The sequence below is a fragment of the Anser brachyrhynchus genome, assembly GCF_964034855.1.
Source record: "Anser brachyrhynchus genome assembly, chromosome: 8".
NCBI classification, from domain to species: domain Eukaryota; kingdom Metazoa; phylum Chordata; class Aves; order Anseriformes; family Anatidae; genus Anser; species Anser brachyrhynchus.
In genome coordinates this window covers 20,174,853-20,193,898 of record NC_137702.1, presented here as the reverse complement: position 1 = coordinate 20,193,898, position 19,046 = coordinate 20,174,853, and the positions used below count along the sequence as shown (strand labels likewise).

The window sequence follows — 19,046 nt, the reverse complement described above, 5'->3', positions numbered from 1 at the left end:
CATTTGGTTTTTAAATCAAATATGTCTTTCTAAATGGACTATTAGAACTAAGCATTACCATGTCTAGTAAATGCATGTCACTGTTCTTCACATTTCGTCCAGGGCTTAGTAGCATCCCAAAGCATCTGTGAAGTTTTATTAAAAATATATTAGCATTTCAAAGATAAAAATATTTTATTGAACATAATGACACAGCTACCCACTGCCTGTAATTAAAAAAAAAATCTTTCTTAGTAATTTTTTTGCTAGTGTTATGGTAATGCTCAGGAAATATCACAACATAGATTACAGAAATGACAATGAAATTATTTTCCAGAATAAAGACAACAGAAATTGGTGTCTAACCTATGAAGAAACAATTATTCTTAAAGACAACTTAAAATATTAGGTTTAAAGATACCAACAATTCATGTACGTTAGTAAGAGATTGGACAGAACAAATTCACTCAGTCCCTAGAGAAAATGAATTTAAAAGTTATATTTAAAATTGCTTTCATACAACTAAACGAATGTAACAATTTCACATACTGTATCACTCATAACCTCACTGGTGTGGCATCACCTAGCCTCACAGAGCCTTAAAATAAGGATTTGCTCTATTTTTATACTTTTGTTCTCTCTTTCTTAAGACCAAAGTTCTCTACTTTGCAGATGCAAGGGCTCTTCATGATTGCAACTTACGGCCTTCATCTTTTACATTGCGGATCTCTTGTGACAACACACGGGATTAACATGACTAGGATGAGATAAAACACACCATAGCCCTACGACACACAGTACTAATCCAGCACAAACAGCTAGGTTTAATTTTGCTCAAATAGATTCTATACCAGTCCCATTATCTTCACTGCATGCCAGAAGTGATCTGATAAACCAGAGCAAGTAGGCTCATACCTTCCTCACACCCTTTCCATTTGCCAAGAGCAAAAATCACCTTCTTAAGTATCCTGGGATAGTTCATTGTCCCAATAACCACTTCTGTACGTATGCCTGTTCTCTACTGTCTCCTTCATTTTAGGTACAGGTCATGTTTTCTTCTTGGGTTTTAATGGCATTTTAACAACCAGCAGCTATCTCAAGACGTACCTCTTGTTTATTTCTACTTACTGATCACATAATAGGAAATGTATCACGGAATGTTATGGATTGGAAGGGACCTTGAAAGATCATCCAGTCCAATCCCCCTGCTGGAGCAGGAACACCTAGATCAGGTCACACAGGAACACGTCCAGGCGAGTTTTGAAAGTCTCCAGAGAAGAAGACTCCCCAACACCCCTGGGCAGCCTGTTCCAGTGCTCTGTCACCCTCACTGTAAAAAGTTTTGTCTCGTATTTAAGCGGAATCTTCTACGTTCCAACTTGCACCCATTGCCCCTTGTCCTATCATTGGGTGTCACTGAAAAGAGCCTGGCTCCATCCTCCTGACACTCACCCTCTACATATTTAAAAACATTAATGAGGTCACCCGTCCATCTCCTCTTCTCCAAGCTAAAGAGACCCAGCTCCTTCCCTCGTAAGGGAGATGCCCCACTCCCTTAATCATCCTCGGGGCTCTGTGATGGGCTCTCTCAAGCAGTTCTGTGTCCTTGAGCTGAGGGACCCAGAATCGTACGCAATATTCCATACTGTAGCCCTCCAAAATGCTTTATTGTTGTCATCCTACTAAGGAAATCAAGATAACAAGACTTTGAGGAATCCTACCATTACCCACAATTTAAAATGTGCATACATAAAAGAGTAGGAAGCAGCTTCTGCCTTAAAGAGTTTGCAACCTAAGCAGAAAAGACAAATGAAGTTTTATGCCCATTTAGCAACTCTATGAGATTACTCTGCCATGAAGATAGTAAATAAGCCAGGGTTTTGAATTCCAGAATTCCAGTACAGTCATTTAAAAGTATCAAAAAAGATTCGTAGTTAAAAGGAAAAAAAAAAGTTGAAATATTTGTGAACAATCATTTAAACTTTTGAACTTCCTGACTACTGAAAGCACAAATTCAGTTCTGAAGTTCCTGCAAATCACCTTTATACTTCTCTCCTTTGAGCATACTCCATGATGAATGAAAAATATTGAACCAAATTATGTATTTACAACATAAGGTGCAAGCTGTTTAGCACAGACTTTTTAAATGTTAGATCTCAAATAAGGAAAAAAAAACAGAAAGTAAATAACCTCTCTGGGCAATCAGCTCCAGGGCTCAACTCCCTTTGTATTGACAGCAACTGGCCTAACTCAGAGGAGTTTCCAGGGAAGTGACTTGTGTACATTGACTCTAATCCTACCACTCTGCATGCCCAAGAAGAGTCTGGCTCCCTCTCCTCTGTACCCCCACGACCTATGGGAAAGCACTACGAGAAGCTCCCATTCCCACCTTTTCTAAGGCTCAACAAAAGCTCTTCTGTCATCTGGGCCAGTTATCCAAAGGAAAATTTAGATTTCTCAGCAAGCAGAAATTGTAAGACATCATTTGAACAGTCTTAGGAAAGTAGTGAAGACAGAATAGTTTCACAGCTTTCAGGCAAGAACACCATCATCAACAGAGATAGAATAGCAATTACTGTTTCAATAATGCTATATGAACTGTAAAAGATAGTCTTAACATAAGCTATTACTACACCATCTATTACTTTTGGCCCCATCACATTTGGATATATGATTTTTGTTTTCTACCTCATTACTTTTAAACATTAACTTACAACCATAATGGTATTTTTTCTTACCCATACTCCTACACTACTGAAGTCCTAAAAAGTGAAGTGGTAAATGAAACATTAGGCAGCAATGCAGATGTACCTATACAGCCTAAGGCAGTGCCGTGTAAAACAAAGGTAGCGAGGATGCTAGGACTTGTACTTAACCACATGAGCAGACTTCTCTGGAGGACTAATTAGACCAGGCAGAATGTTACAGTAAACCAACTGCACTATTTTTAGTTCCTGAGGCAGAAATAGCTAAGAATAAGCTATAACTTATAACAAAAGAGGGGTCACCAGCTTCTGGCACATCTACTAAAGAAAACACTAAGGCTGAGGTTCAGATGTAGGCAAAATAACCATGCTTTTCAAAGGCAACAGCTCACAGATCCCAGCTCTTGCTGTGCTTCTCTCAGATGCACACAAAAGTTCTGACATGTGCCAGCCAAAATCTTTGAGAAGTATGCTTCTAAAAGAACGGGAGTCGGAAACAAGCAACCCCTGCCTCTCATAGAAATAGGTACTTATGATGACTGGTGACATCCTGCTACTAGAAGAGTCAGGGCTTCTCTTCAAAGTTCAAAAGACTAAACTCAGTTTAACTGAACTAAAGGAGCTCAAGACCTTTGCTTGCAAAGGAGCTCGGTTTTACACAAACAGTTGTCACTATGCTTAGCCTCCAATTTCAGAAGCAAAAATGACAGTTATGAACATCATCTTCAGAATGATAACGCCCTACCACACACCTCGGTTTCAGAAAGACCTGTAAAGACCATGGGCTTCGGTCCTGCCATTTCTGACCTGTGGCTTTTCTGCACTTAGAGCTGGCTATCAAGTGGCTACAGGCAGGTACACTACTCTGTTTAAACTCAGCTAGTTTCTACACCTGTAAAAAAAAGAATTTAAGCTATTCCTCACTAATATGAATTTTCATTTGTATAAATACGAATGCTACCCACCAATAAAGCCAGTGGTATTACACTAACATGGTAACATGATCTATAAGAGTTTCCAGTAACACTCAGCAACCAGCCAATATTCTGCACATCACTTCTAAGGACATCAAGTCTAGACCTTAACCGAAGGAATATCTACATAACTTGCAAGTAACTCTCCTGTACGAATGGTAGCACAGTATATTTAAACACCATTGTTTTAAAACCAACAGAGTCAGTCCTAGAACCTTTCCGAATGAAAGGCTGTTTCACTCTCCAGAACAACTCTCTTAAAGCCCCCTAATTATTAACCAGAATTTTCTCCCTGAACCCCGTAAACAGAGACTTGATATCCCACGCTGGGGGAACAAACCAACGTAGTGCCACCATGACTCAAACCTGGGAGACAGGAGTGAACATTGCTTCTTTACCTGCTCCAACCAAGATAAAAATAGGCAAGCTCCACAGGGCTTGTTCAAGAACAAGCAACAAAGGTAGGAAGGGACAGACTATCTTGGCTGTGGGTAACCTGTGCTATCCAACCCAGCCAAGGGCCCAGCCTGAAGGCCAGGGAGTGGCATCAGCAGAGGTTCTGCCAGTGGTACCGGGTTTATTTTCTGAGACCGTCAATAAAGAGTCTGGAACTCTTTAGACCAGAGACCAAATTTCTTTAGCAACAACCTCCTTTTTGCATTATAATTTCACTTATAAATATTTTTGAGACTTTTGGTGTTCTCTTAGGCAAGCTCAATTGATCTTTTACACCATTTTTATTGTATTACTATATAACATTATATATATATTATGCTCCGAGAGTATATAAAATGACTTACAAGCTTGTGTGTGTCATATCAATTACATGACTCTTGTCAGCAAAGTTTGTGGTGATAAAAATAACATCCAAATTGAATCATCTTAAATAACACCAAAATAAAAGCTCAATTCTAATAAAGGCAGTTTTAAGAGAAAAACAAAAAAAAAACCAGACCCCTCAGGGTCCCCCACAAGGAAAATGATGTATAGAGATTCAATGTTATTCAGAAATGCTTAAAATAGTTCATCATTCACGAATTGAAATTTCAAGCCAACATTATTTAAATTAAAAATTTAATCCTAGTGAAAATAGATTTTTTTAGACTGATGAGTAGCAAAAGCACAGTTTTACAATACAAAAGCATTATCATTAAAAATCTCTGCTCTATATCCCTCGTCTAAATGTTTTGTTTCATTTTTGAAAAAAACACCTTGAAAGCACACAGATCAATCAGGTTTTATGAGTTTTTTTGATTCTCCTGTCATCCTGAATTCCCTTTTCAATAAACGTGAATTCTCCTATTGTTACTTTTTTGATAAGATTGCCATCTGGTGGCATTTGCTCTTTTTAAAAATTGAGATATCAAAAAGGAATTTTCTAATTTAAGCTACTACAATACCCACTTTTGTTGTAGCAGCAAGAGTCTACTGTTAATGAACCCATTAACTAATTGTTATTCTTCACGTGCATGGTCTGCTTCTTGTACAAACGTCTTGCACAAAGATCATATTATTCTGTTTAAAAGAGTTCCCCCTCAATTTCCAGTAAATATTATATTTACTTATAACTTTACTAAATAATATGATTATCAGCCAGTCCCGAGATCTTCACCATTACTTAAAGATAAACATTAGAAACATACTATAAAAAAAAAAAAAAACCTGCAATGAAATCCTACTGGTCTTGAAGACTCCAACAAGAGATTGCTTCTTCTAACCACTGGGTTGAGTCCAAATTTGCACTATTCTAGTACACTGACCTAACGGAAAAATATTCTCCAGAGTTTAACGTAGCTCAGACAATCTAACTTGGTCACTTTCTCTAAATAGTGAGATGCTGATAATACAGCCTTACAATAAATGTGTGTTTCTGCATTACTTAAGAACAACAAAAAGCAAAATCAAAAGCATTTGCCATAAGTATCCTAACAGCACATACAAAAAATACAATTAGAATGCAAAAAAAAAAAGTTTGACTATTACATAGTATGTTTCCAAGACATCTTGTTTCCATCTTAAAGATCACACAAATTATTTCAAGAGAAATTTGAAACTGAACTGTGCACCTAGAAATTAATTATATTATTCAATAATACTGTGCTACTGATGTTTTTCTTTCTTTTTCCAGGGAAAAGTAGATTAAATACTTTTCTCACAAAAACTTAATCTGCATTATCTTATTACTCTTACCTTTCAATGGCCAGTTCTTTGTTCGAGAGTTGTTGAACTGTAATGACCACTTTCTTCTCAATTCCCTGTTTAAGTTTGAAATACAATTTATCTCTATCCTTTGGGACTGGGCTAAAAGAATAATAATAAAGAAGTCCTTTAGTACAGATAGAGAAGATTAACTGTTAAATACAGAAGAGACAGTAGTAACCAACTTAAACGGTAAGTTAATTTTAGAGAACCTCTCATAATATAATCATAAATTAATAAACAGCCACTGAAGCGTGATTTTGGCTTGTACGTAGCATCCTAACTGCCCACAGGATTTATCAGGCCCACGTAGCCAATAATTCATGGGGCATTTTGGGTTTTGAAATAATAGCAAGTATGCTACACATGAAGCAAAAAATAAACAGGACATTTTCACATTATCAACTCTTATCACCAACTCTCTCCTCCATTCCAAAATTTGTGTAATTAACTGTTAAGCAAAAATTATTTTGTTCCCCTGTAATGATCAGAGTAGTTTACAGTTTTCTAAACTTACAATGAATCTGGAATTAATTAGCTTACAAAAATCTCAATTAAAAGAGTACTAAATTTTACTTATTTAGAAAAACTGTTTTAACAGAATTTTGTACAGACTTCCTGTCTTTTCCATTTGCACAGACCTACCTTGAGCATCTCTATCAAAAAACGTCTTTAAAAGAAGCTAATTTGAAAAATGGATGCTGATTTTTTAACATTTATATAGAAAATATACAGAAAAAAATGTAAAAACAGAGCAACAGCTTTCTACTTATAGCAAGTCTACTTATGGAAATAAGTCAAATGAGTTTCACTGCAACATAGTAGTTGTAAATTTTGCAAGCATGCATGATTCAGAAAGATTTCTATTTTTCCAGTCAGCTTACCTAAAATTTCCTTTTCCATCATCTTCTTTGACTTCTAAGGAAACACTGAAAGTGTACACATCACTATCTGGAGTAGGAAGAACAAAGTCCTTAACGTGATCAGATGCTTGTTTGGAAGAACGTTTGAATGCTGTTGAGAAACTATATAAAATTCGGCTGACCTGCAGAAAAGCAAAAGAAATAGAAGTATTATTAAAAAAAAAAAAACAGTATATTTTAATGTGGTATTGTGATATGTTATCTTAAGGAACAAATTCAGATATACAAGAGTTTCTGAAGTCAATCCCAAATTCAGTCAATTCTAAAATTACTGTCACTTGCCTTTTATACCAAAGAAAAACAAAAAACAACACAAAAAACCACCACCAACACACACACACCTTTCATATCTGGTGTTCAACAGCCAAGCAAATGCAATAGTAATATTACCTATTTCTATTCATATCATATTCACTTCTGCTGTAATGCTCAGTAAGTTAATACACATTACAAGATTGAGAATGCAAACCATTAGAGGACCCTAACAATTTATATTTCAAGTAATGCATTTGAAAATACATCTCACAGCTTGCTCATGCAAACGTTAAAAAATAAGGTTCTTGTTTTTCATCCTTTGTTTTTCCACCCTAGAAAATCCTTCTCTCAAACTATCGTGCAATTCTTGCCAAAATAAATAGGGCAACCATAGTACTGTAAGATGATTCTTTGTAAATCTCAAAGATCTACACTATAAAATGAGTCTGAAACCTACCCAAATGATGCCTGAAAAACAAAATACTTACCTTAAATCTAGGCTTTCTAGAGTATAACTTTTAATTTTTATTAATATTCACATATGACCACTTGCATGTTTTGTAAAATCCATTGCATGTTAACATATTTTTCACAGCAATATATGTTTCCACATCAGGAACAACTTTTCCAGATACGCCTTGCATCCTTTATATGAGTCACTATAGAACATTTAATACTCACTGCCTCTTTAATCTCACAGGAGAAAACATGAATCTGGAACTCCTCTGTTCCACAACTGCTTTCAGTGAATGCAAAACAGTCACTCTCTGAAGTTCCAGTTTGTCCACGCACACAAAACAGCACCTTATAGATTGGAAAAGAAGCTATCTCCACATTGCTCGATTGATCTATTATTCTGTTGAGGGAAGGAACAGGGAAGATCAAGTGAAAAGGTCAGTAAAACAAACAGACATACCTAAAAGATTTTTCTGCAATTAAAAAAATATCTAAACTGTACTTACTATTAAATTCAAGCATACAAGCTGCAGAGTAGGAACAGATACATCAGGTTCCAGCTTTAAGATGTAAAGCTTTTTGGTTTTAAAACAAATTAAGCCACTATTACACACCGTAAGACAAATATAGTACCTCCATCTCACGCAATAATACCGATCACCATTGCTCTGAGATCATTTATGAGAAACAAAAGCAGAAATGTAGAAACCACAGCAGCCATGAAAACATAGTTTGCATACAAAGACCAAAGAAAAATCTCTGTTTAAGGAAGCACTGTTTATGCAGAACATGTAAAACTACATATCTTAGTAAACAATTCCTGCTACGTTAGGTGATCATGAATCACAACAGCTTTAAAAGCACCAAAAATGTAAAATCCAGTCTGCCGTGAACATCTGAATTTATTATCCTACCCTATCCTTCGAGCTAATTATGGTATTTATAGAAAATTAATAATAAATTATATATATTTATCAAACAGGCTTGTGCTCAAAAACAAAAACCATTTCCACTGGAATTAGGCTTTTCATCCTCCTCATCTTTGTAATCTCAGAAAACTTTAGTGGACTCATACATCTGTAACAAATATATTAACTCCCTTGAAACACTTCAAGGTGCCACTTATTTCTTTTTTTTTTTTTTAAACAAAAACAGAAAAAAGTTTATCATACTAGAAAAACAACCTTAGCACAAAAAAAATTAATCAATGTAAATAATGAAAGTTTTGTGTTTGTTTCTCTAAAAAACAAACTGCAAGAAAATTACATTAACAACTACAAAAATAAATGTAGAAAACAAATGATAATAAGAAAAGATCACAGCAACAACACTGTGTGTAGCCCCATCAAGAAGAAATTGCTGTGTAATGCTCCGGGTTATCAGTATGCTGGCTGCAGATATAATCATACTCTCAGGCAGGATAACTTTTGCTTCAGCAGCACCAGAAGGGTATACACACCTTCCCACCCAGCCCTTCCCATCTAAATGCCATTTACACTGCTCTAAGGGCTCATACAAAGCTTTAACTCATTTCGAACTCCTAAAAGGATCCAAAGAGTATTTGAGAAACTTTAAAGAGAACAGGGGTGGTGTGCTCACAATGGACAACTGCACAATGAATTTCAAGCACTAACAGAGCTACACAGGCCTCCTCTGTCTTCTCGCTCTTTATGCGTATGCACATTCACACCGAGGCTGACTAAGCATTAGATACTTGAACAGAATCCCAAGTCAGGAACAATAAAGAAGTATTCTTCCAAAGGCAAGAAAAGCCCAGAGAGGATTCAGCATACTGTAATAATGGAGGGACATGTGAAATGGAACTTCAGATAACAAGTGGCCAGGTATTTGGAATGGAAACACTCCTAAAAAGATGGCACTGGTGTCACTTGAACTTCGATGGAGCATATTATACCACACAGGGGTTCGACTTTACAGTTCTGTGCAGATTCTTATGCTGTCTTTACTTTACGGGTGGCCCTCTGCAATTAAAGATAAAAGGAACCTGAATTTTTACTTGCAAGGAAACAACCTTCTTGAATGGCCACAGAATCTATGAAAATAAGTACAGCAAACCTAACATCTAACGCCCGTGTGACAGCTGCCATACTTAAAGCATGAAGTGCAGTTTCCTAATTCAAATGAAGTATTGCCATAACCTCAAATTAAATCTTAAATTGAGTTCAAAGACCAAAGTGGAAGAAAATAATTTATATGCTTAAAGCTCTCTCTATCTAGGAAAGATTATAGTCAACACAGTTTTCACAAAAAGATGAAGCAAGAAGGTCTAGAAGCTCAGACATTTAATTTATCAATAAACTAAGGACAAGAGTTAAATTAGACCAAGAATCCGTGTCTCTTACCAGAGGAAGATAAGAAATGAAGGAAATCTAACCAGATTCTTCAGAAATCTCAACTTCAGAGTTAAAGTAAATAAATAAAAATAAAAACCCCTGAATATTAAGATGCTCCCTATTTCTGGATGCGGGGCCACTGCAGATACACCTTTATTGCATTCTGATTAACAGGACACTTTCATCACTAATTAAAAGACCCTTCTCACAGGGAACAAAAAAGTGTTTTCTACTGTCTGGAGATAATCAGCATATGCATTGTGAGGCAGGCACAGGTGAGACCTGGCTTTACCATAGCTATATCTGGAAGTAGAGACTAACATCTCAATCCCTCAAGAAGAATGAAAGAATAAAACAAACTCCCTTAGCTAACCCAAGACCTGCAGGACTACCACTACCTCCACATATTTACCTTGCAGGTGATTACACGCTAGAAGAAAAATGGGAGAAAACAGGCATTATCAGCTCTCCCTTTCCAAAATATCAGTAATCACTGAACAAGATGCTTATGTGGCCCTACAGCTAACAAGTGGGCAGTTACTGATAATTAGTACAGAGAAATTGACCCTCAGAGTAATCCCACACTCAAAAGGTGACTTCCAGCCTCACGTTTCATTTTCAGGATTCATTGGTTTGAAAAGGCTCAAATCGACCTTCATAGGGTTTAAGGAAAACAACCACAAAGAAGTGAAAGTGATCATCATTGTGGCACTTCCACAGATTAATCGCTTCCCTTTCAAAGACAAAGTTTTCCACTGAAGCTGTACAAGAATCCTAGCCCCAAATCCAACAATTCTACTTCCCCATGTGAGTAACGAAGTCAGAACTCGCCTTTTACGTGTCTGTGCAAGTAAAAAAAGGAACATTTGTATATTACCTTACAGAGCCTTCTGGAACATTTGGAACATAAAGTGTTACGGGTAAAGGGGCCTGACATGAGTATTTCATGTTTGCCATGGCACGCAGAGCTTCTGGCTCATTCCGAGGGGCAGACACCTTCATGCAACCTAAATAAGTCAGTTTGTTAAACAACACACTGTCCTCTTCCAGGGGTTCAGTAGGAGAAGACGGCCTTGGTGCAGACACTTCTGAAAATAAAGAAAACATTTCTTTAACCATTTGGTTTTATTTTTCACACATGGTTTTCTGAATAAGTTTCAGAGCAAAATCTCCTGTTGCTTCTGAGAAGCATGGGAGTAAAAAGTCCAACTCCAACAGTAAGAAATCCACTCAGCAGCTTAATATTAATATTATGGCTATTCTAATGCAGGTTCGCAAGTACTGCTTTGGGTCAAATTGCCTTTTGATTCTTTTTAGCAGTACTGAAATACATGCTTTCCTTATGCTTCATTCCCAGCTGTTCTTTACTTTGGTTTCCTTCTATATCCCCATTCCTACTCATTATTTTTGCATAAAGATGCCCTTATTTCTCTTCTCGGCCATGTCTTTGCAGCTTGTATAGAACTATTAAATTTAAACATGGCTCACATCGCTGAGATAGTGACAATGAATGCATGGAACCATCAGGGAGCTTAAGAAAAGAGATATCCATTTGATCCTCTAATCAGCAGAAGAGAAGCATTCTTTTTGCACTATCACACTATTATGGACAGGGAAGACCTTGAGGGAGCTTTTTTGTTTGCTTGCCTTTTTTAAAGGCATTTTGACTTATGATAAAAGAAAGGAGAGGTGGAAGCTAAGAAAAATTCAGAATTATAAATCAGAGTATCTCTACAGGTCCTTTCCAACCTGGATTACTCTATCTTAAACTCCTTTTCAAAGGCAGGTCAGGTTAGATTAGGGCTAGTTACCAAATTGAATCAGGTTGCTCAGAGCCCTGTCCAACTGATTTTTTATCTCCAAAGATGGGTATTCCAAACCTCTCTAAGAAACCTGCTCTCTGTTTTTCTATTCCTTTTGACTATAACTAATATTTCCACAACACTTAAGTCATAAAGGCTGCACAACTGAATGATTTCTATTGAAGAGGAGGAAAAAAAAAAAAGCATTTACAAGTATTTGTTAGTGCATTCGTGCTAAGTTACGTTCTGTTTGATGCAGATCAGTCTGCAAAAAATCTTGTCAAATAGGAACCCAGTAAGATAAATTTCCCAAAACAGATCATTCTAAAATATAGCATAAATGTAATTAACTGAACAGTGTTTCCATGATTTATAAGCCGTGTATCTTATTCTACCATTAAAAACTTATTTGACTTCCTAAACAGATACTATGGGAACTATCTGTCTGATAGAATGACACAGAAGTGCTCTGCATACTTCTGAGGGAAAAAAATAATAATTCAAAGCCCAGGGACAAGGCAATAGTCTTGTATTCCAAATAATTGGGGTGTGGGGACAACAACATACTTTCATTCTAATGTCTTGCTGTCAAAAAGTAACCGAGAAGACCCAAATTCTTTGGTAATTATTCCTTTTCTTATATTACATTTCAATGTTATTAAAAATGCTCTAGCAAAACCACCAATGAATTATCTGTAGACAGCTACCCTGCACAGAATATTGACAGTTACAACTAGCCAGTGCAATTCAAAAGTAAAAAATCCAAACGAAACAAGAGTTCAGATCAGCTGTCACAAAAGTGTAAATCATATCGATGAGAGCAAATTTTAAAAATTCAGTCAGACTACTAAATAGCTTCTAAATATTTTTGGACTTAAGGAACAGAAAGGCTTGGGGTGAAAAAAAAGGTTTATATAAAAAGCTTTCACTCTTCCTTTTTTAATAAAATTTTCAAAAATCAGCAAAACAGCACAATCAGTTCTAGCAAATATCAATTTTGTAACTGTTCTTATTCATACTTGGTGATAAAACCAGAGACAAAAAATTTACTAGTTTGCTCGTGGTATATCTCATTTTCAGGTAGTAGAGTCAACAGACACTCATGAAATTTCTCATGTTCCATCAGTAGCACCTTTACCTCATCTAGAGTACGTTCAGCAAGTTACCTGATACTTAGTCCTGACTCATCTAGGGCTGGAGACAAAACCAAAGCTATCTTGACCAAAACTGAATAGCAAGAGGTACTGATCTGAGTACAGTCTGTTCCTGTCTATAACCCTCTCCTAATCTGAAACGGAGAAGAGGCCCCAAGCTATTCTCCAGAACAGTTACAGAATAAAGTTCCAGAAAGCATTATATTCATTTTAACTTGAAACTTTAAAGGAAGGAACTGCCATATATGATCGGGAACAGGACATAAGATGGGGAAGCATTTTGTCAATACCTGTAGTAGAAGGGTCTAAAACAAGGTGCAAAGATGGCTGATTTGTTTGACCTGCTGACCCATCTCCAGATGCCTGGCTGCAGGCATCACTGGAACCTTCTTGGAGAGTAGTGGAGTTGTTCTGGTCTTTTTCAGAATCCCTCAGTATCTCTTCCATTGCCTTCTCCAGCTGATCATCTCCATTTGAAAATACCTGTAAGTAGAAGGGTATGACATTTTTTATAGCTACTTGTAGTTTGACTACTATATTTTACAATCTTGCTGCAAAAGTTAAGAAACACTTAAACAGGACAACACGCTAAGCGCCTGTAAGACTGTATCGTTCTTAGGAAAAAATACAGCCTTCCACAAATACTAATGTTTCAGACCATAAAACAACATAGCCAGTAGTAGTAAAGTTGTTTTATGGATTCTACCTTGCAGCTTATTTAGTAATTATATCTGAAAGTGTTTAATTTAGACTGAAATTATTGGTTGTAAATAACTGCCAGTTATGCAAAGATAAAATATTTCTCATCTCAAGGGGAAAAAATTTGTATTGTTCAAAGAAGACCAAAACCAGTAAACCAGCTACTGCAACTGAATTGGTGAAATTTGTAATTAACTGAACAGCTGTCATCCAAATACTAAAATATTCTGGTATTTAGAGGTAGAAAGCTTCTAGAAAAGCTTTTAGTCATGCCTAAGGTAGACTAAGCAAGAAAAATAAATTAAAAACAAAAAATAAACTCCAAGACCCACTGTGGTCTATTCCTACATAGCATGTGTTCTCTTATGAAAAAAGTATTCAGTCTCTGATCCCTAGGTAAAGAATACTTCCTAAGCTTTAATATGAAGCTTAATTTTTTAAAAGAGCTTTTTAGTCCCTTTTTAACGTATAAATCCACAGAATACTAAGAAGTTACTGATAGAAAATCTGAACAGCTATATTTGGACAGACTTGCTTGATCTGAGCTGTTAATTTCACTAGTAATGAGCAGAGACAAATAATAGTCTAAGATACTCCTCAAGAGCACACAAGTATCTGTAATTAAATATTCAAAAGAAGTTTCCTCTTTTTGCTTAATATGAATCTTAATACTTATTTAAAATAAAGCAGTAGTAAACCTTTAGCTGAGGTTTTTCATCTTTTCCAGAGGAGTCCTCAGACTGCTGATGAACCAGGACAAAATCTTCATTAATTAACGGGGATACAGTTTCAGGAATTCTACTGGCTTTGCTAAATGATGTTTTGACTTCCATCTCAGGTCAGTAGTCTTCTCCTGCCAAAATAACCTACAGAAGAAGGAAAATGTTAAGGAATGAGTTTTTAAGCTATAAATAATATGATAATAGGTGTAATAGGAAGTTGCCATAAGATAACATCATACTTAAAGTCACACAAGTGTATTATAATGTGCTTAATGACATTTCTCAAACTGATTTAGTTGATATACAAGTTCACTTTTTAATAGCAAGTGCGATTTTTAGGGTGTCTACTTAAAAATCCTATGATTTAACAGCAGAAACTGTTATCTATGTGTATGGGTAACACAAAAACAAGCCTACTTTGGAGCTTACGCTTCTGCTGTTTTTAATCCTCCAGAGCCTGCTCCCTCTGTCTCCCTAATTCCCACCTTTATCCTTTCCCCCTCATAAAGATCTATTCCTTAACTAGAATGTCACACAGGTTATGTGAAGATGCAGATTATCTGATGACTAGTTTTCCAGAAATTATGTATCAAAGCGTATACTATACAAATGAAAACATATTTAACAATTATGTTACAGTTGTTTTTTCATTATTATGTCTACTGATGAAGTCAAAGATGATACTAAACCACAATCACATCCTTCTCAGCAAGTTTCTCTGAAATTGTCTACAATAGTTGATCATGTTACTTACAAAAACAAAGAAATAACCTGTAAGTACTTGAATAAGTTTTCTCCTGTCCCCAAAGGAAAAAAAAAAAAAAAAACACCCTTAAACAACAAAAAAATAGCAATATATTGGTATCTCTTCACATTGCAAGTTCATTAAAAAACAAAAGCAAACAAACATAAAAACCCTGCACAATCAAGACCAGTCCCAGCACTTCAGAATGAGGACAACTACTGTAGGTATCCAACACAAAGAAAGAATCACCTACGTTAATTCAGAACATCTTCCCTGGTCCCTTAGGGAACAATGACCTAGAATGAAGAACACTGGATACTACATGTTTTCAAAATAAAATGTATCTGTGCTTTTTTTCACATATATATATATATATATATAATTTAATATATAATTTATTTATTTTCCAGATACTTTTGATAAATAGCAGATACCTGCAGACACGGTAAGCTTCCATATCAGTTTCCTGAAAAATCCTAGTCAGGCTAAGCACTGGGCATTGGTGTGCTTAAGCCACAGAGTTCTGAAGGATCACTTACAGCAGTGGGGGACAAAAACTGCCCCCTACTGCCATACTTGCAAGGCTGAACGTGATTTTTACCTTGAAGCTGGATGCGGAGACCTAAAACACTGCTTGGGCCCTGCCTCCTTCTGAGCTACAGTTTCAAAATAATAAGTGATCAAGAAAAGAACGCAAATTTAGGTCTACCTAGAGGGAGCTACAAAAACATCACTTAAGAAAAGCCATGCAAGCCCTCTTCCTTTCTCAGCAAGCGTTATTTAAACCCGCTAGCTACAAGAGGCAGTTCAGCAATTTGGAATCAAAAAACAAATGTGGAAACTACGCTTTCAATACAAAAATATTTTGTATCACTTTTGAAACCACAGTCAATATGCTTTTGGTCTTTTAAAGACGTGGTTTGTCATAACCATTTACACACACAACTCCACCAAAATATTTTCCCTCTCCCCAACACAGTCAGGATTTTACCTTTCAAGGCAGGGAGGTCATTATACCCAGAAGTCTCAGAACAACTAAAGAACTCAAATTCTTCAAATAACTAACTTGTATTGTAGCACAAAAATTTGCTAGGAGACTCACATTAGAAAGAGGCCACCAAACAATGGCTACAATACTCAGAGAAAGATTACAAATTTGGATCAGCAGTGAGACAAACTCACAAGCATGAATATTTTGCAGACAAATGACGTACGGTGAGCTCCGCCCGAGCCTCGGTAATGGATTCACCACTGCTGTCAGTTTTGATTCAGTGTTTTGAAGTACCTTGGCTTTAAAGGTCTTTCTGGCAAGAGACATAACCAAGTTTAAATATATGACACTGAGTACGTTATGGACAGTTTATTAACCCCATCTAGTTGCTTTTTAACTAATGTAATCTTGGAAAAATGTTACTGAAGAACGTATCTATTATTTGCAATAAAGAGCCAGTCCAACTCAAAATGAGTATTAATTTCAAAGCCAATCCTCAATACAGTAGCAGAACTTCACTTTATGGAATTCTTTGAAGGCGATGAAAGAACAAATACAGGCTCCCTGAATACAGCATATTCTGGGAAATCATTAAACCTGCAAAGTTACACCTCCACGGGAGAAAAAAGCAGAGGGTGACGGGACGGGACATTCCTGGCCACATCAGGAGCAAAGATCCAGTCCATCAGAAGCATCCCCCTCCCAGCCCACAGGTACTATTGCTGGATGTCCTGAAGACAACAAACTAAAAGCCTCGCCTCTACGTCTAGCACATTTGCAGAAAGGAGGATCACAAGATACGCTACTTTGACGTTTTGTTGTGTTTTAGTCTAAGTTTCAGTCGGTGAACTTCATGCACGTACTTATGGGAGACCAGCACGGGAGCTCCACTCCGAGAAGGCCCTACTGCACGAATTATTGAAAGACAAACGCAAGCTGCTAACAGCAGCGTATCACCAGCTCTTCTTTCTGCAATAACAGAGGACAGACAGACACACTGTCAACTAGAAAAAGCTTTTTGTAGCAATATTTTAACAAGAAAACCAGGGTAAATGTACATTTGTAAAGCCAGAGAAAATGCTAACAAAACGAGGGAAGCATACTGAGGTTTGTTCTTGCCTTATGTGGATAAAGATAGTTTAAGGGAAGTCCTACTTCCTAAATAAGGAAGACAAAGGAAGTATTATAAACAGCAGATGACTGCAGGGAGTTTCTAATTCCGTGCAAATTTCCTAAAAGCATACCATACGCATTCTTGCAATTACATTTGATTTGCAAAGCACTTAATGTATTTTAGAGCATAGTTTAAGCTTGAACCACCACACTGAGTGCAGACACATACCTTCTTCCAGACACAGCTATGCTAGCTGAATAAATTACCACGCCTGACCTTTTCATTCCAGCCTACTCCAAGCTGCCATCAGCATTATTCACCCGATGTTCTTTATCCCAGCTCAGTCAAAACTACAGCAGTCTCCACTTTACAGCCAAAGATGAACACGCACAGGTCAGCCATTCAGGAGGTGAGTTCCTTGACCATGCATCTCTACACTCCTCATCCCACACAAGCACAGTTACGAGTCTACAAACCACACAGGTCTTCTGCTAAGACCACCTCTTGATGTCCACGACAGACATCACGCCAGGTGACAAGTTAAAAACAATGGAAACTATGGAAAATGTGGATATTATAAGGATCAACATCTCGCTGTGAACAGGTTGCTCATTTCCTCCCCCTTGCTTTCTAAATGGCATGTGACTAGAAAAAGCTTTACATACAATATTGCATGACCAATCTGTGATCAAAAATAATTTTTAATGCCTGAAAATATATCAAGAATCATGATCAAGTCATACTCAAAATTAAACAACTTGAGTAAAGTTCATATGAGAGTTTAATAATTTGACTGGGAGTCTCCAGAAGATTATTGAGATTTATACCATTTTAAGAAATAAGCTACTTAGAGGGAAAAAGTTGTGTTGTTTTTTTTTTTCCACATCATAAATACTCATGCTCTAATACTTCAGCTAAGCACTTTTGAAGAAAAGCAATGAAGAGAATAAAAACCTCTTTTGAATGAATCAAGGTTATTTGGGGAACAGAAGGAACAGAACACCTGAGAGGGTTTTTTATACTGTATTAACAAGAAAAAAGGCAAATGACTTCTGGACATTAGTAGATCATTATGTTATTTCCCTTTCTTCGTTAGCTTCACCCCATATTAAGGGCTTTTAGTCCTTAGTCATTGCACAGTTATAAACCTGAACTCCTCTCTTCCTTACAAAAGTCAAAAAACAAATGATAGTGTCACAAGTATGCATGTGCGAAGAACAGACCCCCCTACTAAACTCATAAATAAGCTTTTTTTTTTTTTTTTTTTAATTGTTGACTGCTTTATCAGAACGTACAGACGGCTATACAGGCTACAGTCCTGTTCAGTTTATTCCCTGAAATTAGTAGCAGACAATCCTGGAGCTGAACGCTCTCTCAGAATACTGATGAAAGAGGTTTAGCATTTGCATTTGGTTACTGCTCAAACTGCACTTGACAGTCAGGGACAGGAAAGTCCGTAGAAGTAACACACCTCACCTGCTTTTGCATGAAGTCCAGTGGCTTTGTTTAAGCTGCTAGTGCAGTTTAGTTTCAAATGGTGTCAATACACCTTCTGTTCTGGCAACAGCACTCGAAGGATAAAAAACACAGGCCAGATGGTCACTACCCAAACCATCGGGGTGAAGAGTCAGAAGGGCTCGTCCAACAATGCCTTCAAAAAGATTACAATAAATCGTGCTTTCAAAGTTCTCTTCACAGTAATACTGGAAGTATGTACTACTACCGCAAGGAAGTAATTTCTACAAAGGAAGTATCTTAAGCAGTCACATTCTTTCCTGTAGAGAAGATAATTCTTCCTCCACACTGATGAGCAATGCCACGAAGAAAACAATTCAGAAACTCAGCAACAATTACACAGGAAGAAATTATCCCAAACCTCTGTTAAACAAAGCAACTGTATGACGAAACGAATGCAGTTCTGAAAGAGGAACAATCTCAGAAAGGGCTTTCTGGCAAACAGCTTTTCAAAACAAA

The 19,046-nt window shown here is 36.7% G+C and overlaps 1 protein-coding gene across 9 annotated transcripts in view; it reads right to left on the bottom strand.

Annotated features, from left to right (window-relative positions):
* The window catches only part of RABGAP1L (RAB GTPase activating protein 1 like), a 253,556-nt gene that overhangs the window by 217,481 nt on the left and 17,029 nt on the right, over positions 1 to 19,046 (bottom strand). For 8 of the 9 annotated variants that reach the window (XM_080601910.1, XM_080601914.1, XM_080601913.1 and 5 more), the window contains 7 exons: positions 14,199 to 14,366; positions 13,092 to 13,284; positions 10,723 to 10,933; positions 7,717 to 7,891; positions 6,742 to 6,902; positions 5,849 to 5,959; positions 59 to 125 (listed from right to left, as the gene is read on the bottom strand). In XM_080601910.1, the coding sequence (XP_080458036.1) occupies positions 59 to 125; positions 5,849 to 5,959; positions 6,742 to 6,902; positions 7,717 to 7,891; positions 10,723 to 10,933; positions 13,092 to 13,284; positions 14,199 to 14,333 (1,053 nt within the window). In that variant the 5' untranslated portion in view covers positions 14,334 to 14,366. The remainder of the gene's footprint in view (positions 1 to 58; positions 126 to 5,848; positions 5,960 to 6,741; positions 6,903 to 7,716; positions 7,892 to 10,722; positions 10,934 to 13,091; positions 13,285 to 14,198; positions 14,367 to 19,046) is intronic. The other variant, XM_080601912.1, reaches the window with a different exon arrangement.